Source organism: Molossus molossus, unplaced genomic scaffold, assembly GCF_014108415.1.
Source record: "Molossus molossus isolate mMolMol1 unplaced genomic scaffold, mMolMol1.p scaffold_m16_p_1, whole genome shotgun sequence".
In the NCBI taxonomy this organism is placed as follows: Eukaryota; Metazoa; Chordata; class Mammalia; order Chiroptera; family Molossidae; genus Molossus; species Molossus molossus.
In genome coordinates this window covers 147,655,478-147,683,295 of record NW_023425344.1, presented here as the reverse complement: position 1 = coordinate 147,683,295, position 27,818 = coordinate 147,655,478, and the positions used below count along the sequence as shown (strand labels likewise).

General features: G+C 36.7%; 1 protein-coding gene and 1 non-coding gene across 2 annotated transcripts in view; one reads left to right on the top strand and one right to left on the bottom strand.

Moving 5' to 3' along the window:
* The window catches only part of SEC23A (Sec23 homolog A, COPII coat complex component), a 66,093-nt gene that overhangs the window by 9,031 nt on the left and 29,244 nt on the right, over positions 1-27,818 (top strand). The window contains exons 3-14 of the mRNA XM_036256993.1: positions 333-390; positions 600-686; positions 2,655-2,891; positions 6,146-6,225; positions 7,230-7,374; positions 10,827-10,985; positions 13,002-13,117; positions 16,699-16,822; positions 18,542-18,622; positions 20,679-20,768; positions 22,593-22,699; positions 27,043-27,196. Of these exons, the coding sequence (XP_036112886.1) occupies positions 333-390; positions 600-686; positions 2,655-2,891; positions 6,146-6,225; positions 7,230-7,374; positions 10,827-10,985; positions 13,002-13,117; positions 16,699-16,822; positions 18,542-18,622; positions 20,679-20,768; positions 22,593-22,699; positions 27,043-27,196 (1,438 nt within the window). The remainder of the gene's footprint in view (positions 1-332; positions 391-599; positions 687-2,654; positions 2,892-6,145; positions 6,226-7,229; positions 7,375-10,826; positions 10,986-13,001; positions 13,118-16,698; positions 16,823-18,541; positions 18,623-20,678; positions 20,769-22,592; positions 22,700-27,042; positions 27,197-27,818) is intronic.
* On the bottom strand, positions 21,392-21,498 carry LOC118621585. Its single transcript, XR_004957734.1, has one exon. It is a non-coding gene; the product is annotated as a U6 spliceosomal RNA (small nuclear RNA).

The following is a 27,818-nucleotide window of genomic DNA, read 5'->3' as shown; positions in this document are numbered from 1 at the left end:
CGGGTGGCAGCCACTCGATGTGTCCCTTCACGTCGATGTTTCTCTCTCTCTCTCTTCCTCTCTCTCCCTCCTGCTCTATCTGAACAAAAAATGGAAAAATGTCCTCAGGTGAGGATAAAAAAAAAAAAAGTTACAATATATTTAAGTAGACTTGTATATGTTAAAATTATGGATTAGATATTGGCAACATTTAAAAGTAGATGACTTTTAAAGATTACTTTGACTATCAATTTGAATGCATTCATATTTTAGAAAGAAATGAATTTTACTGAGATTAAGATCCTTATAAAATTGAACTGAAATGTGAGCTATTGTATCTTTTCTTAAAACAGTCAAGTGGATTATCGAGCAAAACTCTGGGCTTGCAACTTTTGTTATCAAAGGAATCAGGTAAGAAAACCCCCATTGCAGGTTTTTATGCTGTAATACTGGTTTAAATATGTATATTTAAAAAGAAAGATGAAATTGTTTTCATCTGATAAAAATACTGAGTTTTTTCATTATTATATGATTAGGAAATATTTATTTTCAGTTTAAAATTTTATTACTCTTTTTGGCAAATAATTTGTAAATTTGTTTTGTTTCTTTTCTGTTTGTAGTTTCCACCTACTTATGCTGGTATATCTGAACTGAATCAGCCTGCTGAACTTTTACCTCAGTTTTCTAGCATTGAATATGTAGTTCTGGTAAGAACATAAGAGTAAATCTTTAAGGAAGTTTTAAATATTTAGTAATTTATACCAAAAAAGTTGTTAAATTGAGATGACTTAAAAGGCATCATTCTTGATTTTTACATTGAATTGATGGAGCATTTCAAAGATAAGACCTCTCAGGGTCATTTTAAGCAAGACAATATCTCTGTTGTAGATATTTAATGGGTGGCCAGAATATTGAATGGGAGGGTGTGATTTGCTATACTGAGTAAATCATTAAACACTACAGTATCACTCTTGCTTTATAGTTGGAAAGTCAGTTTACAAATACTTAGTCAATATTGATGCTGGGGCCTGATGATATATCCCAAGTCTAGTTAATGAAATTATTCTTGCACTGGTCCTTCACAGGAAATCATTTTTCTTCCCTTTCTGAATAGCTTTATGTAGTTGTTTCTATATTATCCTCACCGAGGACATTTTTCCATTTTTGTTCAGCTAGAGTGGGAGGGGGAGAGAGAGAGAGAAACATCAACGTGAAAGGGACACATTGAGTGGCTGCCACCCACACAACCCAACCAGGGCCGGGGACAAAGTGCAACCGAGGTACATGCCCTTAGCGGGAACCGAACCCGGGTCTCTCTGGACCACAGGCCGATGCTCTAACCGCTGAGCCAAACCTGCCAGGGTAGTTGTTTCTATATTTAAGAGTGAAAATGATAATATTGTTTATGAATGTTGTAGAGAAAGCGGAATATGGCTCACTCAAGCCAGTCAGTAATTTGTCCAACCTGGCTAGTTTCTAGTTCTCTCACAATCCAATTCAGGTTTAGGCAATTATTTTACAAATTCACTTCATGATTGTAAGCTTTATAGTTATTATTATTTTTTTAATTTTAAAAGAAATACTTGTTATAAGAAATGAAACCTCATATAAATAATTTTTTAAAAAAGTTTAGTATGCCTGGCTGGTGTTGCTCAGTGGCTGAGCGTCGACCTATGCACCAAGAGGTCACTGGTTCCATTCTCAGTCAAGGCACATGCCTGGGTTGTGGGCTTGATCCCCGGTGGGGGGCATGCAGGAGGCAGCCGATCTGTGTTGATGCTTTTCTCTCTCTCATCAAAGTTTCTCTCTCTTTCTCCTTCTCCCTTTCTATCTCTCAAAAAAAAAATCAATAAAAAACATAACAATAAAGTTTATTATTATTGTTATGTTGTTTTTTAAATTCTCACCAAAGGATATATATATTTTTAACTTTATTGTTGAAAGTATCACAGATGTTCCCCCTTTCTTCCTCCTTTTTCTGTTTTTGTTTTTTTTAAAGAGAGGAGAGTGTAAGGCCAGGACGGAGGGAGGAAAGGAGGTTGGGGGTGGGGGAGGAGGGAGATGTGAGACACACATCAGTTGGTTGCCTCCCACACGTGCCCCCAACCAGGTCTGGGGATTGAACCTGTAACCCAGTATGTGCCCTTGACCGGACACTGAGTTCACGACCCTGTGGTGCTTGGGCTGATTCTCTAACCATTGAACTACACTGGCCAGGGTTGTATATAATTTTTTTTTTTAAATCCTCACCTGAGGATATTTTTTCCGTTTATCTTCAAATAGAGTGGGAAGGAGGGAGAGAGAGAGAAAAAGAAACATCAATGTGAGAGAGACGCATCAGTTGGTTGCCTCCTGCACTACCCCAACTGGGGCTGGGGACTGGACCACAACCAAGGTATGTACCCTTGACTGAAATCGAACCTGTGGGCCAATGCTCTAACCGCTGAGCAAAACTGGCCAGGTCAGTAAATAATTTTTTTTAAACTTAATTTTTCCTTTGCTGATATGTCTTGGATGTATTTTCATGCATATATAACCTGTTTCATTTCTGAAATGTCTTTATTTGGATTCCATTGTATAAATGTACTAATTGATTATCCTGTATATATTCTGCTGAAGTGTTAATACTTTAAAACAACTTTTTTTCTTTTTCTTATGGTAACATGTTTTAACAGCGTGGTCCTCAGATGCCTTTGATATTCCTCTATGTGGTTGATACATGCATGGAAGATGAAGATTTACAAGCTCTGAAAGAATCTATGCAGATGTCCTTAAGTCTTTTACCACCTACAGCTTTGGTTGGACTTATTACTTTTGGGAGAATGGTGCAGGTTCATGAACTTGGATGTGAAGGCATTTCCAAAAGCTATGTCTTCAGAGGAACAAAAGATTTGTCTGCCAAACAGCTGCAGGTAAACAAACACCTATGTATGAGCATCACTTTATATATGTCTAAAAAAGCTTCTGGATGTAAGTTTCTAGAAAATATTTATATTATAATTGAGTAATATAATTATATTGTAACAAAGTCTTTATATTTAGAGTTGGCATCAGTTTTCTTTCATTTGCCTTAATTTTTTATCATACAGATTGAAGATCTTTCCATTTAAACGGTATTTTTAAAATTTAGAGTGAAACTAAAAGTATATTATTAGAGATTTGAAGGTCTTGTAGAAGCGTCATGCAGAAGACCAAGAGAAAGCAACTGCAGAATATTAGCTTTTTTTTCTTGACATTTCACTTAGGAACTAAACACTTTTTTTATATGTTTGGCAAAGGGACATATTTTAAGATTTAAGAGGTTTTAATATAAGAACTATGGGTATATTTCTTTTCATACCCTAGGACAACATTTTTATCTTTGGGGCCAATTGAAGCTTTATCTTTCAACGCAAGGGAGTTCTGTATAGCACACTAGGATCATCTGGGAATATTTTTCAAAGTATTTTTTTTCTGCCTGGATATTTTGGTAGACCATGAGAAAGTGAGTGATTATGTGCTTGTATTGGGAGATGGTTGGAAGGGTAGGATTGCTCATGTAAGTATTCAGAGACTTTCTAAGAGGGGCTCTGATACAATCCCCAGTTCAGAACAGTTACCCTAGAAGATGATAGATAAGTCTGGCATAAATTAGACAGACATGAAGACTTTGGAGGCATCCAGGTAGCCCAAAATGGAAAAAGAAAAGATCTTGAAAATGACTTTTTTTTGGAGCTTGGCAGATTGGAGTAGTGGTGCTAGATTTCATTGAGATAGAAAATACTGGAGGAGTATACATAACCAATGGACATAGACAACAAAGCTGGGGAAGGGGGGATGGGGAGGAGGGTATCAGTGGGGGAAAAAGGAGAAACATCTGTAACAAAAAAAAATAATAATAAAAATAATTAAAAGAAAATATGGGAGGAATTCAATTCACAGGTTTGGATGGGGAGAATAGTGAACAGTGAATAAGATAGTGAAGGAGTAGTGAATACAATTTGAGGATGTGGAAAAAATTAGAGTCTGTGTTCTTTCCTGAGGTTTGTTGTTGAAGGTAAGGAAGATGATAGTGTGGGGGTTTGAGAAAGAGAGAACCGAGTTAAGAGGTTTCATTTAGGAGGGACAGTTAAATGTGTTTATACACAGAAGGGAAAGAGACTAGAGAGGGTGAGTGAAGCAAGGGTGAAGTTTCAGAAGACATGGTAGGGGTTCCTTCAGGAGCACAGGAAGCAGAGTACCTTCCATGAGACAAGAGAGAAAGTGGGCAAGTTATAACCATTCTGTGCCTTAGTTTTTTCAAATGTAAAAGGGAGATAACAGTATTTACCTCATAGGTCGGTCATGAGAATTTAAAATAGATTATGCCTTTATGTGTTTGCTGTTGTTATTTTTAAATTGTTAATTTATTTAAAGTGGCCTAATGTTAGTTCTGATTATAGAGTATATTTTGCTTAAATTATATAATACATATGTAACATAAAACACCTGCCTTTTTGTGGCAGGCAATGAATGCCTGCAGGCTGATTTTTTTTCTCCATTAAAATGTTTTTATCTTCTATCTCTAATTATCTGGTTGAGGAGTCTGGTCATAGCCCTGGCAGGGTAGGTCAGTTGGTTAGAGTCTTACCCCAATATGCCAGGGTTTCAGGTTTGATCCCCAGTCAGGGCACATATAAGAATCAACCAATGAGTGCATAAATAAGTGGAACAACAAATCATTGTTTGTTTCTCTCTCTCTCTCTTTCTCTCTCTCTCCCTCTCCTTCCCTCTTCCCCTTCCTCTCTTGCAAAAGTCAATCAATAAAAACAAAAATAAATGTTATTAAAAAAAAAAAAAGTCTGATCTTTGCTCCCCAAATAGTCCTGGATTTAAATCTTAAACTCTTCTAAGTTGTGTGATCTGGGGTTTATCTCTGCTTTTTTTCTCATATTTTATGGAAAAGGGTAAACAATATCTACTTTGCAAGGTTATTAGTACTAAATGAAATAATTTGAGAACACTCAGTATAGTGTAAACTATTATAGGGTTTTGTAGCAAAACCTGGGTTAATATGTTGCTTTGTCATTTCCTAGTTGTGGAACCTTAGGCAAGTTACTTAGCCTTTCTGAGTGTCAGTTTTGATTTGTAAAGTGGGACTAAGAAATCTACTTCATTCTTGTTTTATGAGGAAATAGTGTATATAAAGAGTTCAGCATATAGTAAGTCTGCAGTAAAGTGTTCTGTTCCTGCTAGCATTATAGGAAGTAACTGCAGGATTAGTTTAATACTATTTTTTGGCAAATCTTTAGATGTTCTGATTTTCTGTTAATAACTTTTACTCTCTTTATGACTCAGTATTTCTAGATTTGAGAAAATTTAGTAAAATAACAATATTTTTATATGTTTAGAGAGAAATTGTGCACACTTCTAAAATTCAAAACCAAACTAGCAGTTTGGTTAGGCATTAAGTCAGAAAATTAACAAGCATAGATACACAAAGTATGTGTATCTTATAAATCCCTTTGTATGATACCATGTACCTGTCCTGCGTAACACTTATTACGATTGCAATTTTACATTTAATGTTTTGATTTGATTAACTCCTATCTCTTTTACCAAATTTTAATTTCTATATGGTGAGGAACTATATATTTTTTCACCATTAGATGACTGGCACATAACAGGAATGAATGAATACAAGTTAAGAGATATAGGCATTCAGGTTATACAGTAACTTAATTTTACTATTAATTAAAAAGAAAATATTTCTGAGCTAATATCCCTCTTCTTTTCTCACAAAGCACCTTGTACTTTGCTCTTCTTAAATTTATTTATTGACTTGAGAGAGAGAGAGAAAACGTTGATTTGTTCCACTTATTTATGTATTCATTGATTGCTTTTTGTATATGCCCTGACTGGGGATTGAACCTGAAACCTTGGCATATCAGGATGATGCTCTAACCAGTTGACCTACCCAGCCAGGGCTACTTTGCTCTGTTTTATTGATTATTTCACTGTATTGTTATTGTTTACCTGATAGTCTCCATCTAGACCTTTTGCTTTCTGAGGAAAGAGACTTTGTTCTTTATTTTTGTGTTCCTAATACCTAGCATAGAACCTTGCATAGAACCTTGCACATGGTGAATAGTTGGTACATCTTTGTAGGAGTAACGAAATGGATATCACAGAAATAATCTCTTTACAGGAAATGCTGGGGCTCTCTAAAGTACCCGTTACTCAAGCCACACGTGGTCCCCAGGTACAGCAGCCACCTCCTTCCAATAGGTAATTAAATACGGCAAAGAGAATTTGACAATTCATGTAGCTACTTTAAGCATCTCATACCCTTAACTGGAACACAGACATTCAATGAAACTATATTGTTAAATATTTTTAGGAATATAAATAGACTGCATTAGTATACTTTTTAAAGAGCTGAGATGGAATCACATCATTAGAATGGTTGGTTTATTATAATGTAAGGAGTTACTTTAGTTTTATTTTTATCCTCACCCTAGGACATTTTTGCATTTATCTTCAGATAGAGCAGGAAGGTGAGAGGAAGGAAGAGAGAGAGAGAAACATTGATGTGAGAGAGACACATCGAGTGGTCGCCACCCACATGACCCCAACCAGGGCTGGGGACAAACTGCAACCGAGGTACGTGCCCTTAGTGGGAACCGAACCCGGGACTCTCTGGCCCGCGGGCTGATGCTCTAACTGTTGAGCCAAACCGGCCAGGGCAAGTTTTGATATAGTCCTGATTTTCTGTTTTTAAGTTAAGAAAAACTTAATTTTTGTTGTTGACGGAAGGCAAGCAAAAAGAAAGAGCCTCAAAAGTTTTTCATTTTGCTTTTAGAGGTAGCTTTTTCCCCCTAAACTATCAAAATCACGATAGTGTTAATAAAATTGAGTTGATGTATTTTCTCATAATAATTTCAATAACCTTAAAACTTACTAGATTGGTAAATGAAAGATTCAGTCCTGAAGTAATACTTGGTTTGACTATTTCATTTATAGCATTTGTACTCAAAGTGTGACTCCTGGACCAGAAGTGTCAGCATCACTGAGCTTGCTTGAAATGCACATTCCTGGGCCCACCCAGACCTTCTGAAACAACACTCTGGCACCAGCAAACTTGTTAAAATAATCCCTTCTACCAGTAGTTTGAGAACCATTGGTGTACCCTGTATTCAAATTATTTTTCTCTGTTTTTAAGAAAGTAGATAGTTTGTTTTTGAAACCCTCACCCACAAATAAATGACATTTTATTTAATTTTGTTTTGCAGATTCTTGCAACCAGTACAGAAAATAGACATGAATCTCACAGATCTTCTGGGGGAACTGCAGCGAGACCCTTGGCCTGTACCACAGGGAAAGAGACCTTTGCGTTCCTCTGGGGTGGCACTTTCCATAGCTGTAGGACTACTTGAGGTAGTGACAGTTGCTTCATTTTGGAATGTAAATGTATTTGTGTGTGTATTGGATGATATGTACGAGATAATGTTGAGTGAAAAAAATGAGGTCATAGGAGTGCAAGTATATGATTTTATTTGTTTAAAGTTTGATCTACAGTTTATCCTTTTGTGTATTGAGAGGTTTATAGAAGGATGTTCACCCAAATGTTAACAGTGGTAGGATAAGGGCAATTTTCCTTTTTAAAAAAATACTTTTATTGATTTTAGAGAGAGAGGAAGGGAGAGGGAGAGAGAAAGAGAAACATCAATGTAAGAGCAAAGCATTGATCCACTGTTTCCCACATGCCCCCTACCAGGAATTGGGTATCAAGCTTGCAACCTGGGCATGTGCCCTGACCAGGAATTGAACCAGCAACCCCTTGGTGCATGGGACAGTGCCCAACCAACTGAGCCACACTGGCCAGGGCTACTTTTTTTTTTTAATCCTCACCTGTGGATATTTTTCCATTTGTCTTCAGATAGAGTGGGAGGGGGAGAGAGGGAGACAGAGTTAGAGAGAGAGAGAGAGAGAGAGAGAGAAACATCGATGTGAGAGACACATTGACTGGCTGCCTCCCACATCACCCCAACCAGGGCAAGGGATGAACCACAACTGAGGTACATGCCCTTGGCCAGAATTGAACCCACGACTCATTGATCCGTGGGCAGATGCTCTATTGCTGAGTCAAACTGACCAGGTCCAGGGCTACTTTAAAATATAAATCTAAATATATATAAAAATACACACACACACACACACACACACACACGCACGCTTATTTATTTTAGAGAGCGGCAAGGAAAGAGAAACAGATTTGTTGTTCCACTTATTTATGCATTCATCAGTTGATTTAAAAAGAAATTTTTTTTCTTTACTGATTTTAGAGAGAGAGGAAAGGAGAGGGAGAGATAGAAACATTATTGAGAGAGAACATCAATTGACTGCCTCCTGCATGCCCTACACTGGGGAGTGAGCCCACAACCTGGGCATGTGCCCTGACTGAGAATCGAACTGGCGTCCTTTTGGTGCATGGGTCGATGCTCAACTGTTGAGCCACACTGGCCGGGCCATTGGTCGATTCTTTTATGTGTCCTGAGCAGCGATCGAACCCACAACCTTGGCATATCGGGACAATGATGCAACCAAGCTACCCTGCAAGGGCTGACCAATTTTACTTTTAAGTAGAATTTGAAAATTTTCAGTATCTCAGATCTTAACCTTATAATTAGGAGAGAGTTATTTAAAAAAATTTTTTTTTTTTTTTTTTTTATCCTCATCCGAGGACATTTTTCCAATTTTTGTACAGATAGAGTGGAAGGGAGAGAGAGAGAGAGAGAAACATCAACGTGAAAGGGACACATCGAGTGGCTGCCACCCGCACGACCAACCAGGGCCGGGGACTAACTGCAACCGAAGTACGCGCCCTTAGCGGGAACCGAACCCGGGTCTCTCCCGACCGCAGGCCAACGCTCTAACCGCTGAGCCAAACCGGCCAGGGCTAAAAAATGTTTTTAAAAAATTTGAAGTGCTATCAAATTTACGAATAGTTGCAAAATTTCTCCCTGAATTATTTGACATGATGTTCCTGATCCCTTGAATACTTTGGTTGTGTTTCTTACACACCAGGATATTCTCCTACATGACCACAATACAACGGTTCCAATCAGAATATTAACCTGATATATTACTACCATGTAATTCTCAGACCTCATTCAAGTTTTGCTGATTATTCCAGTAATTTCTTTTACTAAAAGGATTTAGTTCAGAGGCATCCATTTAGTGGTTATGTCTGTTTAGTGGTCTTCAGTCTGGAACAGTTCCTTAGGTTTTCCTTGACTTTCATGACTTTGACATTTTGGAAGATTCAGGCCAGTTTTTCTGTAGAATGTCTCTCAACTTAGGTTTTTCTTGATTTTTCCTCACGATTAGATTCAGGTTTTGCATATATCACACAAGCTGTGCTTTGTTCTCATTGCATCCTATCAGGTATCACATGATTTTTATTTGTCTCATTACTGAGACAAATGATCACTCATTAAGATTGTATCTTCTAGTTTTCTCCACTGTAAAATTATTCTTATTCCCCCTCTCTTTATAATTAGTAAACATTAGATGGTGAGGATCATTTCATTTATTTTTTAAACATTTATTTATTTTTTATTTTTACTTTTTGCATTTATCTTCAGATAGAGTGGGAAGGAGAGAGGGTGGAAGAGAGAGGGAGAAACATCGATGTGAGAGAGATACATAAAGTGGTTGCCACCCACACGACACCAACCGGGACTGGGGACAAACTGCAACCGAGGTACGTACCTTTAGCGGGAACTGAACCCCAGGCCTTTCTGGTCCTCGGGCTGATGCTCTGACCGCTGAGCCAAACCGGCCAGGGTGGATCTTTGAAACCATGCAAATATTTCCTTACTCATCTGATTTTCAGTTTATTCATTTATTAACTAATGTCACCATGGACTCATGGTTTTTCTACTCTATACAATGAGTTATAATCTGTTACTATCATTCTTTTAACTTTCTACTTTGACATTATTCTAAAACATATGGAAAAGTTACGAGAAAAGTTCAAAGATTAATTGAACTTTTACCCAGATTCCTCAAATGCTAATTTTTATGACATTTGCTTTATCCTTTTTTCTCGATATTCATATAAATCTCTCTCTATATATCTATTTAAATGTAAATTTTAGAAAGCCATTTGAAATCAGTTATAAACGTGATATCCCTTTACTTCTAAATACTTTAGTATACATTTCTTATTTACAGAAACAGTTTTTTTTTTGTATAACTGCAGTTTAGTTAACAAGATCAGGAAATTAACATTTATGTAATACAATTTTCTAATTTGTAAACTTTATTCAGATTTTACCATACCCTTTATAGCAAAAAAAAATTCTGGATCATGCATTATATTCAGTTGTTATGTCTCTTTAGTGTCTTTTAATCTGTAATAGTTCCTCAGTTTTTATTGTGTTTTATAACATTAATATTTTTTAAGAGTATAGACGAGTTTGTAGAGTAAATCTAAATTTGGGTTTATGTGATGTTTCCTCATGAGTAGATTTACCCTTTTCCAGGTTATAAGACAGTATTGATTTGTGTTGTGCTTAGTCCATCAGGAGGCTCATGATGTTGATTTGTTTTACTACTGCATATGTAAGTTAGCTTTGATCATGGGGTAAGCTGGTTCCTGCCAGGTTTTATTTGAAAATTAGGAAGGCACTATTATTTCAAAGAGGATTTTAAAAGAAAGGTATTCAAACAAACATCTTGTTTTTAAACATTTGATTATTTTATTTCTTGGAAAATGTATGATATCCTGTTTTCTAGAAAGAGTATATCACAGTTCATTATCAGAAATGTACATCCATATGTTTTCCTTTAAACTCTTTTGACGAGTTATTTTTATCTGATAGTGTACTTTTCCCAACACTGGTGCCCGTATCATGATGTTCATTGGTGGTCCAGCCACTCAGGGGCCAGGAATGGTGGTTGGAGATGAATTGAAGACACCTATAAGATCATGGCATGACATTGAAAAAGACAATGCCAAATATGTTAAAAAGGGAATGAAGGTAATTTTGGTTTTAAGTCTTTTTGCCTTATTAGAAAAATTCATTTGATTAAAGAGGAAGACTATAAATATTTTATGATAAATCTGATACTGTGAAGTCTATTACTGTAACTGCTGTTTGGAATTGGAGAAATAATCTCTTCCTTTCTTGATAACTTATGTTATAATTTTTCTGGTTTTAAATATTTAAATTACTTAATAATATGCAGCAGTGGTATCTCTTTAAAGGTTACTCTTGAGAGAAACCCTGTGTGCCTTTTTAAATATTTATGTTAAAGAATGTCTTTCCCGTTGGGAAAAATTTCTTGCACTTTCTAATTTTTCATTTCCAAGACGCTGTACATTAGATATATATGTTTTCTGTTTTTAAAAATGTTTTAATGAATTTTAGAGAAAGAGGAAGGGAGAAGGAGAAACACTGATCAGCTGCCTCCTGCATAGCCTCTACTGGGGGTCGAGCCCGTAACCTGGGCATGTTGCCTGACTGGGAAGCAAACTGGCAGCCTCTCAGGTGCATGGGAAGATGCTCAATCCACTGAGCCACAATGGCCAGGGCTGTGTATTTTTCGTAGCTTAAATAGTCTATCATTTTTTTTGCAAATAATTTTCTGTTCATGTAACTTCAGTTTTATTTGATTTGTGCTAATATATCTTTTACTAATGTTGATTTTGACTCCCTTGTATTGGTTTTGCTTGCGAATGCCCCCCCCTTTAAAAAATTTTTCTAGAGTTTATAATTTTAATGTAGTTGTGTTATATTATCTCGTATTTCTTTTTGGTAGTCATTATTTACCATATATTTTTAAGTGTAAGTAATTTCTGTCATTATAAATCATTATAAATGGATGCTTTTTTTTTTTTTTTTTAACCTGCCACCTAATTTGCTTTTTGAGCTTGGAATTGGAATTTTACTTAGAGCTTCAAAAAGTGTTTTATATTTATTTATCTTACTGCTTTTGTTATTGTCTCTTTTTAAAAAATATTTTTTAATTGATTTTTAGACAGTGAGGGGAAGGAAGAGGGGCTCGGACAGAGAGAGAAAAACATCATCCATTGGCTGCTTCCTGCATGCCCCACACTAGAGATTGAGCCTGAAACCCCGGCATGTGCCCTGACTGGGAATCGAACCAGCAACCCTTCAGTGCATGGGCTGAAGTCTAACAAACTGAGCCACACCGGCCAGGGCTGTTACTATCTTGGATGTTTTTGTTACTTGGGGTGGATTTAGCTGGAAAAAGAGTTATATGTTGTTCTCCTACCACGTATATGCACCAAGAACAAATTGTTCAGTATGTCTTTCTTCAAGTTTAGTGTAATTTAGGAGTTTACAGTCGTCCTCCCTTATCTATGGTTTCACATTCTCAGATTTCAGTTAACCCATGGTCAGCCACCATCCGAAAATATTAAATGGAAAATTCCAGAAATAAACAATTCATAAATTTTAAATTGCACGCTGTTCTGAGTAGTGTGATGAAATCTCGAGCTGTCCCACCCTGAATGTGAATCATCCCTTTGTCCAGTGTGTCCACACCGTAGATGCTGCCTGCCCATTAGTCACTTGTAGCCATCTCTATCATGGTATCCTCGTTCTTGTGTTCAAATCTGTCACTGTATCCTAGTACTTGTGTTCAACTTTTTTGGATATGCCAGAGAGAAGCAGTAGAGTGCTTTCTTAAGTGAAAAGATATGTATGTATAGGAAAAAACATTGTACACACAGGGTTCAGCACTATCCATGGTTTCAGGCATCCTCTGGGGTTATTGGATCATATCCTCCATGGATAAGGGACCACTGTATTTATAAAGAATGACATTTAAAGAAGAATGTGAAAGTGGCAGACCTATAGAAGTTACTGTACTATTTTATGAGACATTATAGAAAATTAAATGATCACATTAAAATTATTATAGATTATTCTTTTAGTATTTCTTAGATCATTTTAATCTAATGGGAGAAAAGAATTATAGGATGGTTATTTGGTACATTAATTTTATTTGATTAAAAAAATCTTTTGTAGCATTTTGAAGCATTGGCTAATCGAGCTGCTACGACTGGTCACGTTATTGATATCTATGCATGCGCATTAGATCAGACGGGTCTCCTGGAGATGAAATGCTGTCCCAACCTTACTGGGTATGTATTTAAATTTTAACAATTTTTGCTGTTATAAACTAATAATGACAGTTTATAAATATAAACCAGTAATAACAGTTTAGGAAAAAAGCCAGTCATCATCTTTCCACTTCAGGGCAACAGCTGTTAACAGTTTTTGATGCTTCTTTTACTTTAAATGCAGTTACAAAGGTACAGTTCTGTTAGAAAAGCTCATCTTGATATCCTGCAATCATTGTATTATTTTACAGCTTTTTTTGAGATATAATTCATATACCATAAAATTTACCCATTTAATAGTTTTCATATTTTTTTACATATTCACAGGTCGAGGAGCCACCACTATAATTTAATTTTAGAACATTTACATTACACCAGAGAGAAATTTTGTACACATAAGCAGTCACTCCCCATTCTCCCTTTCTTTCCTTCCTCCTGCCCCCTCAGCCTAGACAACCACTAATCTACTGTCTGTCTCTGTGGATTTGCCTGTTCTTAATCTCACTGGGAAACCTTGTCATCTTTCACCATTAAGTATGATGTTAGCTGTGGGTTTTTGTAAATGCCTATATCAGGTTGAAGACTTTCCCATCTATTCCTAGTTTGTTGAAAAAAAATTTTTTTTTGAGAAAAGGGTATTGGATTTTGTTACATGGTTTTCTATGTTTATTGAGATAGTCACACAATTTTTAAAATTCTATGTATATGGTGTATTATAGTTTCTTTTCTTCTTCTTTTAAATATTAAACCAATCTTGCATTCCTGGGATGAATCTAACTTGTGAATAATTATTTTTATATATTACCAGCTTTGATTTGCTAGTATTTTGTTGGGGATTTTTACATCTGTTTTCATAAGAGATCTTGATCTGTAGTTTCTTTCCTTGTGATGGCTTTGTTGTTGGTATCAGGGTAATACTGCCCTCATAGAATGAGGTAGGAAGTGTTTCTCTTCCATTGATAGGCAGCCATTACATGTTTTTGGGATAATTTAATTAGGCATTTAAAAACTCAATTAGGTATGTCAACTCATTTCTCAGATTTATTTATTTAATGCATTCCTCTAATAAATATTAGTGAAAACCTGCTGTGTGTCAAACTGTTTAAGTTACTGCAGATACAGCAGTAAAAATCTGCCCTCATGGAGCTTATCTTCTATTGCAGGACTGTTCAGTGTAATTTTTTTGTTGGACATATTTTTTGCATTGTCCCATTGAAATGTGGCAAGTGTGACTGAGGAATTGAGTTTTTCATTTTAATTTAATTATCCACATGTGAGATGAACAATTCTAGTGAGAAGAGTTGAGACAAATAACGTAGATAGTATGTCAGATGGTGATAAATGTTATGGAGAGTAAAATAAGTCAGGAAATGAGGATAGGAGTTTGGAGTTCCAAATAGGGTGAGAAAGAATGACCTCATTAAAGGTGACAGTTTAGCAAAGACTTAAGGAAGTAAGAAAGTGAGTGATGTGCATGTATGAAGGAAGAGTGTTCCAGGCAGAGGGAATAGCAGTGGCAAAGTTGAGAACATACTTGGGGTGTTTGAGAGATAGCAAGGAGGCCAAAGGGTAGGTGAGTGGGGACAGATTGTGAGGGCCTTTTGATTATTATTAGGGCTTTGGATTTTACTTTGGGTGAGATGGGAAGTCATGGGAGAGTTTTCAGTAGAGAGTGATGTGATCTGACTTAATGTTTTAAAAGAATCACACAGGGCCACAGTGTGGAGTTTGCATATTCCCCCCATGTCTGTGTGGGTTTTCTCCAGGGACTCCAGTGTCCTAACTCATCCCAGAGATGTTCAGTGAGGTGAATTGGAGTGTCTAAAATGGTCCAGTCTGACGCGGTGTGTGTGTGTGCGTGTGTGTGTGTGTATTTAGGCTGCAATGGGAGGGTGTCCTGGCCAGGGTGGTGCCTGCCTTGTACCTTGAGCTTTTGGGATAAGCTCTGGCCACTCTCAACCCTGAAGTGGAATAGGCAGGTAGGAAAAAAAATTATCTTGTTTTTATTAATCTTTCTTAAATGTATGTACAGCTCACATTTATTTCAGTGTTTAACATTAGAAGTGTTTGGGATCTTTATTTAAAAGTTTGGTGATGTTTTTATGATGAGAAATATGCCATAAGAACTTAACTTGTGTGTATCAGTTAGCCTTTGGTAAAATTGGTTTTATTATGTCATTTCGCTTAAAGTTTCAGTTTCCAAGAATCCATCGACATTAAATGAGAACTTACTGTGCAGAGGTACAGGAATCTCAGAGGGAGGAGTTTGGGGGGCAGGAAGAGAGCAATCAAAGAACTTACATGCATATATGCATTGGCCATGAACACAGACAATAGGATGGTGAAGGACTGGGGCCAGGTGGGAGTCGGGTGGAGAGGGGCAATGGGGGGAAAATGGGGAGGGCATCTGTAATACTCTCAACAATAAAGATTTTTTAAAAAGTCATTGTAAATTTAATGTATTGTGAGTTAGAATAAACTAGGGTGAAGGAAGGGATGACAGTTGCTTTACTCCTACATAAGAGTGACTGTAAGCACAGATTGCCACTGTTGTACAATGCTGCAGAAATATTATAGTAGTCTTTCTCTTATTCAGGGTTTCACTTTCCAGGGCGTCAGTTACTGGTGGTCAACTGAATTCTGAAAATATTAAATAGAAAATTCCAGACATAAACACTTTATAAGTTCAAAGAAAAATAAAAAAGAATTAGAATGCAGGCTGCAAATTGTCAGGTATCTTCACTAGTATGGAGAACGGAGCCAGGGTGGGACAGACACATTTCTTACTGTGTACCCTTTTGTATCTTTTGCGTTTTATAATGTGTATATGTGTTACCTCTTTTAAGAAGAATTTTTTATTTATATCCTCACCTGAGGACATTTTTTCATTGATTTTTAGATAGACTGGAAGGGAGGGAGGGAAAGAAAGAAACATCGATGTGAGAAAGATACATTGATTGGTTGCCTCCTGCACTACCCCAACCATGGCCTGGGATTGAACCCACAACCATGCCCTTGACCAGGAATTGAATTCATGACTCTTTGGTCTGAGGGCCAATGCTCTAACCACTGAGAAAACCAACCAGGGCTAAAAAAAATTTTTTAAATTGCTGAGAACAGCCCAGCTGGTGTAGCTCAGTGGATTGAATATTGGCCCGTGGACTGAGAGGTCCAGGTTTGATTCCTGGTCAGGACACATGCCCAGGTTGTGGGCTTGATCCCCACTGGGGGGGGTGTATGAGGCGGCTGATTGATGTATCTCACATCAATGTTCCTGTCTCTAAAAATCAACAAAAGCATCTTTTAAAAATAACTGAGAACAAGGGAATAAATGGTGATGAAAAAATAAAAAAGATAAACTGATAAAATTACTGAGAACAAATGCAAGTGTTAGGGGCACTCAGGTGCCCTCAGAATTTAGATTATTTGTGTAGTGGGTACATTCTCAAATATTTGAGTTTTAAAAATTAATAGTAATGTAGTACATTTTAGGAAATGTCTTTAAAGTTCGTTAGTAGCACTGAGAAGCAATCTACTTTTGGTCTTAACACATGAACCCACTACTTGTGTCACCTACATTGTTTTCTGTTCTTTCCATGCAGAGGATACATGGTAATGGGTGACTCTTTCAACACTTCCTTATTCAAGCAAACTTTTCAAAGAGTCTTCACCAAAGATATGCATGGGCAGTTTAAAATGGGTTTTGGTGGTACATTAGAAATAAAGGTAAGAACCAAAAATTTGCAGGCTTGATCAGAATTTTTAAATTCTGATCATCAAATTCAACATATGCTTTAAAAATAGTGGTTATATTATATTGAAAGCCAGAGTTAGAGATTTTATTAATTAAAAATGTACAACAAAATTTTACTTGAGCACTTCTGTAGAATTGTTAGAAAAGAAGATATATAGGTAAAAATCACTTAAACTTTAGTTTTTCTTTTTTATAGGGTTTAACTTTTTTAGTGTGTTTGATCTTTTTAGTGCTGAATTAGCTTATGCAGGTGCTAGATTTTAAAAATTACAGTAATTGATTCTAATTTAAGAGAAACTTATTCTATTCTACTTTAATAATCAGTAATTGTTTGGTAGTTGTTGATATTATTTTCTATCATTCATTTCAAATTTGAATTTTAAAAACCCAAAGGCTTAGTGTTAGTTACAAGTTCATTGCAAGCCCATTGATTTTTAATTTTCATGAAATATTTCTTGTTAATCTTATTATGATATTGAATGCTTGCTAAATGTCCAGCGTTAAGCTAAGAAATTGTAGAGATCATAAGGATATCCAAAGCACAGGTCTTCTTATAAAGAAACTTAGTTTTGAGAGAAAGACAAGTTTAACATGTGATAGAATGAAATAACAGTAGATTATAAAAGTGCCATGAAGGTTTAAGGATGAAAGATTAATGTATCCAGAACACAATTTATCCAAGAAAATAAATGATTTTATTGTGCCTTACACTGGTGTTTGAAAGATGGCAGAATTTAAGTTGATTAAAGAGAATGCATTTTGGACAGGAGCCCAGTGTGAGGAGAGACGCAGAGGTGAGAATCAGCATAGTATGTTTGAGGAAGCTGCCCAGTGCCAGTGGATGGTTTGTATTGGGAATGTAAGGGAAGGAGGTTAGTTCTGTGTGTTGGCTGTAGTTTGCAGATGCATGAGGAGGCTGAAGCAGCCATTGTAGGTTAATTAATAGTGCTTTGGGGAGAATTTATCTGACAGTCACATTTAAGATTTGTCAGGAAAAAGAAACTCAAATAAGAAAATTGAGTTAGGCTTTTAATTTTTTAAAATATTTTTATTAAAAAATTTTTTTTTCTTTATTGATTTTAGAGAGAGAGGAAGTGAGAGGGAGAGAGAGATAGAAACATCGATGAGAGAGAAAATTGATTGGCTGCCTCCTGCATGCCCCCCACTAGGGATCAGGACCACAACCTGGGCATGTGCCCTGACCGGGAATTGAACCAGTGACCTCTTGGTGCATGGGTTGATGCTCAACCACTGAGCCACACTGTCTGGGCAAGCTTTTTAATTTTTTTTAGATAGAAGGTAAATGATAGCTTAAATTTTGATGTCAGTGGAGATTGGAAAAAACCCAATCTTGGTGACAGACTTTTCTGTGGGAGGGAAAATTGAAGCTGGTGTGTAAGGTTTTGGTTTAGGAAATATGAATTTTGGGTATGATATGATAGTGAATTGAGGGTGAATTACCAAATGGAGTCCTTCTGGGCAACTGGAAATAGAAGATTACAGTTAGGTCAAGGGTAGATTTTAAATTTGGGGAAAGTGCTCACTGATTAATTATTTTAACGTTAGTATATTTCCATTAACTTTTGAGTTTTAAATGTGAAAGAATATCATTATTTTTAACTTACTTATAGTTGAATGTTTGAGCTTATCTTTGAGCACACCAAAGTGTAGTATGTCTTCTTATTTTGCAGACCTCAAGGGAAATAAAGATTTCAGGAGCTATTGGACCCTGTGTGTCTCTCAATTCTAAAGGACCCTGTGTGTCTGAAAATGTAAGTCACCTTTATTCTAAAAAGAAAGTAAAGTTTAATTTTTAGGAAATAACCAACAGAGACATGGGTGGCAGATTGTAGCATGCCTTTTAAAATTATTGTGTAGACTCAGTTTTTCAGCCTCTATCGGTATACCTCTTTTTGTGATTGCTCTATCCGAATACTCCTTTTCCCACCCACCCCTAAATTAAGACTTTTGTACTGTACTAGTCTTCAGTTTTTATGCCTAAGTTATTCCTACCCCAGTGGGCCTAAAAAAACCTAACAACTATGATTTGGAAATTTGGACTCTTCTGAAAATCAAAATAATTTTGAAATATTTTTGTTAGTAGAATTTATAACAAAATAACCAAATTAGACAGACATAAGTTTCAATTCCTTTCTTATTATTCCATGCAGTGCAGGGGTGGGGAACCTTTTTTCTGCCAAGGGCCATTTGGATATTTATAACATCATTTGAGGGCCATACAAAATTATCAACTTAAAAATTAGCCTGCTGTACTTATTTGGTCAGGCTAATTTGGTGAGGAGTGTGATGTTAGCTGGTATTCATTTTGAGGGCTGTGGGCTGAATGTTCCTTACCCCTGATCTAGTGTATGTATAATGCTCTTAAAAATGGTAGAATTATGTACTATTCCTGTAGAGAGAAGGATGGGACAAATAACACAACGTGGGTAATCACCTTTAAAATGACTGACCTGAAAATTAATTTTAAGCAGTTTGCATGGTAAAGATTTGTATCTTAAAATTTTTCTTGGGAATAAGACTGCTTAAATTATGCAGTTCAGGCCCTGGCCAGTTTGGCTCAGCGGTTGGTGCGTCGGCCTGCGGTCCGGAGAGACCCGGGTTCGGTTCCCGCTAAGGGCACGTGCTTCGGTTGCAGTTTGTCCCCGGCCCTGGTTGGTCGTGCGGGTGGCAGCCACTCGATGTGTCCCTTCACGTCGATGTTTCTCTCTCTTTCTCCCTTCCTCTCTCTCCCTCCCACTCTATCTGTACAAAAAATGGAAAAATATCCTCGGGTGAGGATAAAAAAAAAAAAAATTATGCAGTTCAGATCCAGAGAGCCTGTATTCATATGTACATAAATTATGTGTTAAATCAGTATCTCTCTTTTAAAATTTATTTTTATTGATTTTTAGATAGAGAGGAAGGGAGAGGGAGAGAGAAACATCGATGCAAGAGAAACATTGATTGGCTGCCTCCTGCACACCCCCTACTGGGGATCGAGCCCACAACCAGGGCATGTACCCTGACCAGGAATCAAACTGGCGGCCTCTTGGTGCGTGGGCTGATGCTCAGTCTACTGAGCCACAGTGGCCTGGCTAAATCAGTAACTCTTTACACATATCAAACAGTTGGATAGAAGGATAATTTTAGTTGTAATTTCTTCATTAAATGGGATATACTTTCTTTCTTTCTTTCTTTCTTTCTTTCTTTCTTTCTTTCTTTCTTTCTTTCTTTCTTTCTTTCTTTCTTTCTTTCTTTCTTTCTTTCTTTATTATCCTCACCTGAGGACGTTTTTCCACCTTTTAGTTCAGATAGAGTGGGAGGGAGAGAGAGAGAGGAAGAAAGAAGGAGAGAGAGAGAGAGAGAGAAAGAGAAACATCGATGTGAAAGGGACACATTGAGTGGCTGCCTCCTGCATGACCCCAACCAGGGCTGGGACGAATCGAAACTAAGGTACGTGCCCTTGACCGGAATCAAACCTGTGACTCAAACCTGGTCTGTGGGCCAATGCTCTAACCACTGAGTGAACTCTCCAGGGCAATGTTATATACTTTTAAAGTCTACAAAATGAAGAACTATCAATACTTTTGTGATTTACTTAGCAAAAATTTGAATTATTTTATAATTATATTGTGTAAAAATTGCTTAATTTTATTTTATGATATATTTAATATGATTTTAAGTTTTTCATATTCAATGAATTTATTAGAAACCTGAAATAGATTTTTTTCTTACTGAAGTTTTTATTACCCCCTTTTCACCTTAGTATATTATAGTAATAAATGATGTTGTCTAGTTTTTCAAACATGTTATGTTTTATTTTGACAGGAGATAGGAACAAGTGGCACTTGTCAGTGGAAGATATGTGGACTCAGTCCCACTACAACCTTAGCCATATATTTTGAGGTTGTCAATCAGGTATGACTTTTTACATTTGAATATTGAAATGTATGTTTAAAACAATACTTGTACATAATTTAGGCCATAAATATTTTGTGTATTTTCTTCCAATAGTAAATGTAACCCAAAGCTTACTCTATTTTGAAGTTTTTGTTTGTTGTTTTCTATTTTTCAATAGAGGATATACTATAATAGAAGGAGATGTCAGGGAAACCTGCAAATGCCCAACCTTGGGTGACCCAACTTAGTTTCAGGGTTTTTTATTTCACTTTATTGATATTTTAGAGAGAGAGGAAGTGAGAGGGAGAGAGAGAGAGAGAAACATCGATGAGAGAGAACATTGACTGGCTGCCTCCTGCATGTCCCCCACTGGGGATCGGGCCTACAACCTGGGCATGTGTCCTGACCGGGAATCGAACTGGCGACCTCTTGGTGTATGGCTTGACGCTCAACCACTGAGCCACACTAGCTGGAATCAGGGATTTTTTTTTTTAATATAAAATTGAAGCATAAGTAAAATTTTAATTTTGTTCTAGCTGTCAATTTTTGTAATTTGGTATCTAGCTCCTAAATATGACATGCTGTGTATATGTAATGACACTATGATCCCTACAAGAAAGTTTTTTTTCCTTATATATTTTTTAAAATATGGAAGCTTCACACATTTGCCTGTCATTCTTGCACAGGGGCCATGCTAATCATCTGTGTATCATTCCAGTTTTAGTATATGTACTGCCAAAATGAGCACAAGAAAGTTTAATGTCAAAATCCATAGAAAAAAATTGCAAGGTAAAGATTCCAATAATTAGAAAGATTTTTTTTTTGCTATAGGAGGAAGTTATGATATTAAAGAATTATTTAATATATTAAATTACTGGCTTCTATATCAGTACTTATTAGGCATAAAATGAACCACAGACTATTAATAGTCAGGCTTCCTAAGACAGGTATAAGAATTTTTTTCCCCAACAGTTAAAATTTGTAAACAAGATAATGGTGGTTATTGACCAGAACAAACAAAACCAAAGCAAGAATATCTATTGTCAAAGGGCATGAAGAAAGTTTTCCTATTGACTTCTTGCTGTTTCTTTCTGAGGATTGTTACTATAATCATTAGTCTCTTCTCATTACTAGTTTATTATTGGTCATTTGTTCATCATGTGATTTATCTTCTAAAAGTTCTGTTTTCATTTTATATACATAGTGGAGTATGACTTAGCTCAGTTTCTCTTTCTAATTACTATTAGGCAAAATTGCCTCACACCTTTTCTTTTTTTTTTATCCTCACCTGAGGATATTTTTGCATTTATCTTCAGATAGAGTGGGAGGGAGGGAGGGAGGGAGGGAGGGAGGAAAAGAGAGAGAGAGAAACATCGACGTGAGAGAGACACATCGAGTGGTTGCCACCCACACAACCCCAACCAGGGCCAGGGACAAAGTGCAACCGAGGTACATGCCCTTAGCGGGAACCAAACCCAGGACTCTCCAATCCACAGGCTGACGCTCTAACTGCTGAGCCAAACTGGCCAGGGCACAGCTTTCTTTATCTGTTAATTTCTTTACACTTCTCCCTTCATTTTGTTACTTTTATGTTCTTCTCAATTATATGTTACAGGAAATTGATATCCTAGTTGGACTCACTCCTCTTATCCTTCATCATTTTCCCCCTTTCCCAGATCCATCTTTCTTTTATGTGACATATCATATGTTGTGTATGTACTGTAAAAAAATCCTTCCAATCAGTATTAGAATTAATTTTATTAGTGCTAAGATGTGCAGTCAATGACTGTATGACAACAACAAAGTAGATTTTGCTTAGTTTTTACTCTTTCTTTCACACAGCATAATGCCCCAATTCCTCAAGGAGGGCGTGGTGCAATTCAGTTTGTGACTCAGTATCAGCATTCAAGTGGGCAGAGACGCATTCGAGTGACCACCATTGCGAGGAAGTAAGTTGTATTTGTTAGAGGTTTAATTTGCATATTAAAACTATTCTGGTGCTCCCAAACTGGGTTCCTATTTTGAGTGACATCTTTGATTAGAAAATGAATATTTTCAAACAATGACTAATAGCATTTTATTTCTTCTAAGTCCCTAAAATATTCATTGAAACCGTAAAGCAACATCATATTCGGTGGACAAAAGCTACAAATGTTTCCCTTAAGATCTGGAACAAGACAGAGATGTCTGCTTTCACTACTCTTATTCAACATAGTTCTAAAGTCCTAGCCACAGCAATCAGACAAAAAGAAGTACAGGGCATCCAAATTGGAAAGAAAGAAGTAAAACTGTCATTATTTGCAGATGACATGATACTATGTATACAGAAAACCTTAAAGAATCCTCCAAAAAACAACTAGAACTGATAAATGAGCAGGATACAAAATAATACCCAGAAATCCGTTGCAATTATATACATCAATAATGAATTATCAGAAAGGGAAACTAGGAAAACCCATTTGCAATTGCATCAAAAAAAGTTAAAGTTAGGAATAAATTTAACTAAGGATGTAAAAGACTTGTCCTTGGAAAATTCTGACACTGAAGAAAGAAATTGAAGAATATAGTAATGAGTGGAAACATATAACATGTTTATGGATAGGAAGAATTAACATCATTAAAATGTTCATACTACCCAAAGCAATCTATAGATTCAACACAATTCCTATTAAGTTACCAATGGCATATGTCACAGAAGTGAAACAAATATTCAAAAAATTTGGACCCAGAATAGTCACAGCAATCTTGAGGAAGAACAAAGCGGGAGTAATCATGCTACCTGATATCAAACTATACTACAAGGCCATAGTTACCAAAACAGCATGGTCCTAGCATGAAAACAGATATAGAGATCAATGGAACAGAATAGAGAACCCAGTAATAAACCAGTGCCTTTATGGTAAATTCATATTTGACGAAGAAAGAATATAAAATGGAGTAATGATAATCTTCAATAAATGGTGTTGGGCCCCCCTGGTGTGGCTCAGTGGTTGAGTGTCAACCCATAGAAGTTGCCGGTTCGATTACGGTCAGGGCACTTGCCTGGGTTGTGGGCTCAGTCCCCATTGGGTGTGTGCAGGAGGCAGCCAGTTGATGTGTCTCTCTCATCAATATTTCCATCTCTTTCCCCCTCTTCCTTCTTCTCTCTCTAAAAATCAATAAAAGAAAACATATATATATATATATATATATATATTTTTTATCCTCACCCGAGGACATTTTTTGATATTTTGTTCAGATAGAGTGGGAGGGAGAGAGAGAGAGAGAAACATCGACGTGAAAGGGACACATCGAGTGGTCGCCACCCACACAATCCAACCAGGGCCAGGGACAAACTGCAACCGAGGTACGTGCCCTTAGCGGGAATCGAACCCGGGTCTCTCCAGACCGTAGGCCGACGCTCTAACCGCTGAGCCAAACTGGCCAGGGCAAAGAAAACATTTTTAAAAATAGTGTTGGGAAGATTGGCTATATATATGCAAAAAAATGAAATTAGACCACCTTCTCACATCATACATAGCCAGATAAACTCAAACTGGATTAAAGACTTAAATGTTAGACTCAAAACCATAAAAATCCTAGAAGAAAGCATTGGCAGTAAAATCTTGGACATTTCTTGTAGCAATATTTTTTGTGATATATGGCTACTGGCAAGGAGAACAAAAAATAAACAAATTGGATTGCATAAAACTAAAAAATTTTGCACAGCTTAAGAAACCATCAATATAAGTGAAAAGACAAGCCACTGAATGGGAGAACATACTAATGATACATCTGATAATGAAGTCCATGTCCAAAATTTATGAAGAACTTGTACTACTCAACACCAAAACCAAAAACAATCCAAATAAAAAATGGGCAAAGGACCTGAATAGACACTTTTCCAAGGGGGCATATAGTCCAATAGACAAATGAAAAGATACTCAACATCACTAATCATCAAGAGAAAAGCAAATTAAACCACAAAAGATACCACCTCACAGCTGTCAGAATGGCTACCATCAGTAAATCAAAAACAAGTGTTGGTGAGGATGTGGAGAAAAGGGAACCCTTGTGTATTGTTGGTGGGAATGCAGATTGGTGCAGCCACTGGAAAGCATTATGGAGTTACCTCAAAAAGTAAAAATGAGCCCTGGCCAGTTTGGCTCAGCGGTTAGAGCGTCGGCCTGCGGTCCGGAGAGACCTGGGTTTGGTTCCCGCTAAGGGCGCTTACTTTGGTTGCAGTTTGTCCCCGGCACTGGTTGGTCGTGCGGGTGGCAGCCACTTGATGTGTCCCTTCACGTCGATGTTTCTCTCTTTCTCTCCCTTCCTCTCTCTCCCTCCCACTCTATCTGTACAAAAAACGGAAAAATATCCTCCGGTGAGGATGAAAAAAAAAGTAAAAATGAGCCCTCATCAGTTTGGCTTAGTGGTTAGAGCATCCGCCTGTGGTGCAGAGAGACCCAAGTTCGGTTCCCGCTAAGGGCACGTAGCTTGGTTGCAGTTTGTCCCCGGCTCTGTTGGTTGTGTGCGTGGCAGCCACTTGATGTGTCCCTTTCACGTTGATGTTTCTCTCTGTCTCTTCCTCTCTCTCCTTCCTACTCTATCTGAACAAAAAGTGGAAAAATGTCCTCCGGTGAGGATAAAAAAAAAAAGTAAAAATGAATCTGCCTTGTGACTCAGCAATCAACTCCTGGAAATGTATCTGAAGAAACCTGAAACACTGATTCGAAAGAATATATGTACCCTATGTTTATTGCAGTGTTATTTATAGTAGCCAAGATTTGGAAGCAGCCCAAGTGTCCATCAGTAGATGCGTAGATGAAAAAGCAGTGGTACATCTACACAATGGAATTCTACTTGGCTGTAAAAAAGAAGGAAATCTTAGCTTTTGCGACAGCATGGATGGACCTGGATAGTATTATTTGAGGTGAAATAAGCCATTCAGAGAATGACAAGTACCATATGATTTCTCTTATATGTGGAATCTAATGAACAAAATAAACTAACAATCAAAATAGAAACAGACTCACAGGTAAGAGAACAGATTGACAGCTATCAGAGAGGAAGAGGATTGGGGTGAAAAAGGTGAAGGGATGAAACAAACAAAAGAACCTCATAGCACTGGCTAGTGTGGCTCAGTTGGTTGGAGTGTTGTCCCATACATCAAAAGGGGGCGGGTTTGATTACTAGTCAGGGCACATATCCAAGTTGTGGGTTTGATTCCTGGTCTGGATGTGTGTGGGGGCAACTGATGAATATTTCTCTCTTTTTCTTACCCCCTTTCTCTTCTCTTTCCTCCTTTCCCTCCCCCCTCCCTCTTTCTAAAATCAGTAAGAAACCCGAAAGACTCAGACACAGACAACAATATGTTGATTACTAGTGGGAAAGAGGAGTAGGGGGAGGTAGAAGAGGTTAAAGGAGGGATAAATGGTGATGAAAGGAGACTTGTCTAGGGGTGGTGAACATACATACAATACATAGATGCTGAATTATAGACGTGTACAGCTGAAACCTATATAATTTTATTAACTAATGTTACCCCAGTATATTAAAAGAAAAGGACCAGTGAGAAAATTTTTTTGATAATTTATTAGTTTTAGTTTAGTCAATGAGAATTACTTAGGTTTAGAGAAAGCCTTTATTTTTTATTTCCATCTTTCTGCTTTTACAGAATAAAATAAATAAAATTTTAAAGTCTAAGAGACTTGTGTATATATGTGCACATGACAGACCTGTGCTATTAATTTTACTTGTAAAAATATTAATGTTTTAAGGAATGTATATGGAGATCTATCTTTACAGTTACTTTAGAAGATTTCATTAGGTTTGGATACATTAAAAATAATGAATGTTGTCCTGGCCTGTTTGGCTCAGCAGTTAGAGTGTCTGCCTAGAGACTGAAGGGTGGTTGCAGGTTCGATTCAGGTCAAGGGCACATACCTGGGTTGCAGGTTCGATCCCTGGCCCTGGTCAGGGTTGTGTGGGAGGCATCTAATCAATGTGTCTCTCTCTCTCATTGATGTTTTTCTCTCCCCCTTCCTTCCTTCAACTCTGTCTAAAAATTGATGGAAAAATAGCCTCAGGTGCATATTAACTAACTAACTAAATAAATAAACAAAATAAATAAAAACAATGAATAGTGTACTGAAACTGCTATTAGTGATTTTTATTAAATGCCATTTTTCTAGGTAATATTGGAATTTTAAAATATTGGAGTAATTTCTGTACCTTTTAAATTTAAATATGTTAAACTGTGATATTGTGAATATAATATTTTAGCAGCATTTCTGTGCTTTCTTCTTGTCTTTAGCTGGGCAGATGCTCAAACTCAAATCCAGAACATTGCTGCATCTTTTGACCAGGAGGCTGCTGCCATTCTTATGGCCAGGCTGGCAATATATAGAACAGAAACAGAGGAAGGGCCAGATGTGCTTAGATGGCTAGACAGACAGCTCATTCGACTGGTAAGAAGTGAACATTATGATTTTTTAAATCTTATGCCTTTATTTGTAGTAAATATTTGTTGTTGTTAATCTTTTTCCAAGTCTTTAACAGTGTAATTGAGAGACACTGATAATAGGGACTCCTATTCAAGTTGCTGAAAAAGGCATAATAATGAATAGTAGAATTCACTTACTCTTCCACTAAACTAAAATGCCTTTTCCCCTTAATATGGTAGTGACAATTATGTAACATCTTAATTTTCTTTTGGCTGGTATCACATTTGTTTCAAACATAATATTAAATTACTGTAACTTTTTACCACTTTTTTGCATATTTTCTGATTGCTATGGTTTTAGTTTTCTATTTTCATTTTAATGGAAATTTTTAAGAGAAACGAATTGGGATATAAAAATTATACATAATATAACTAATTATAGAAAAATATAGATATCTTGATTATCTTGATCTAGATTATCGAAGTGTGTACTAGTAAAGTTATTGATAATGATGGATTTTTGACATGTCGGGAACCTATTACTTGACCTAGAGTTTAATTGAGTTCTTTTCCTAATGCTACTCAATAGATTCTGGCCTTTTATTTCCTTCTTAAACACCCTGGTGAGAACTCCCTGCTAAGCTATC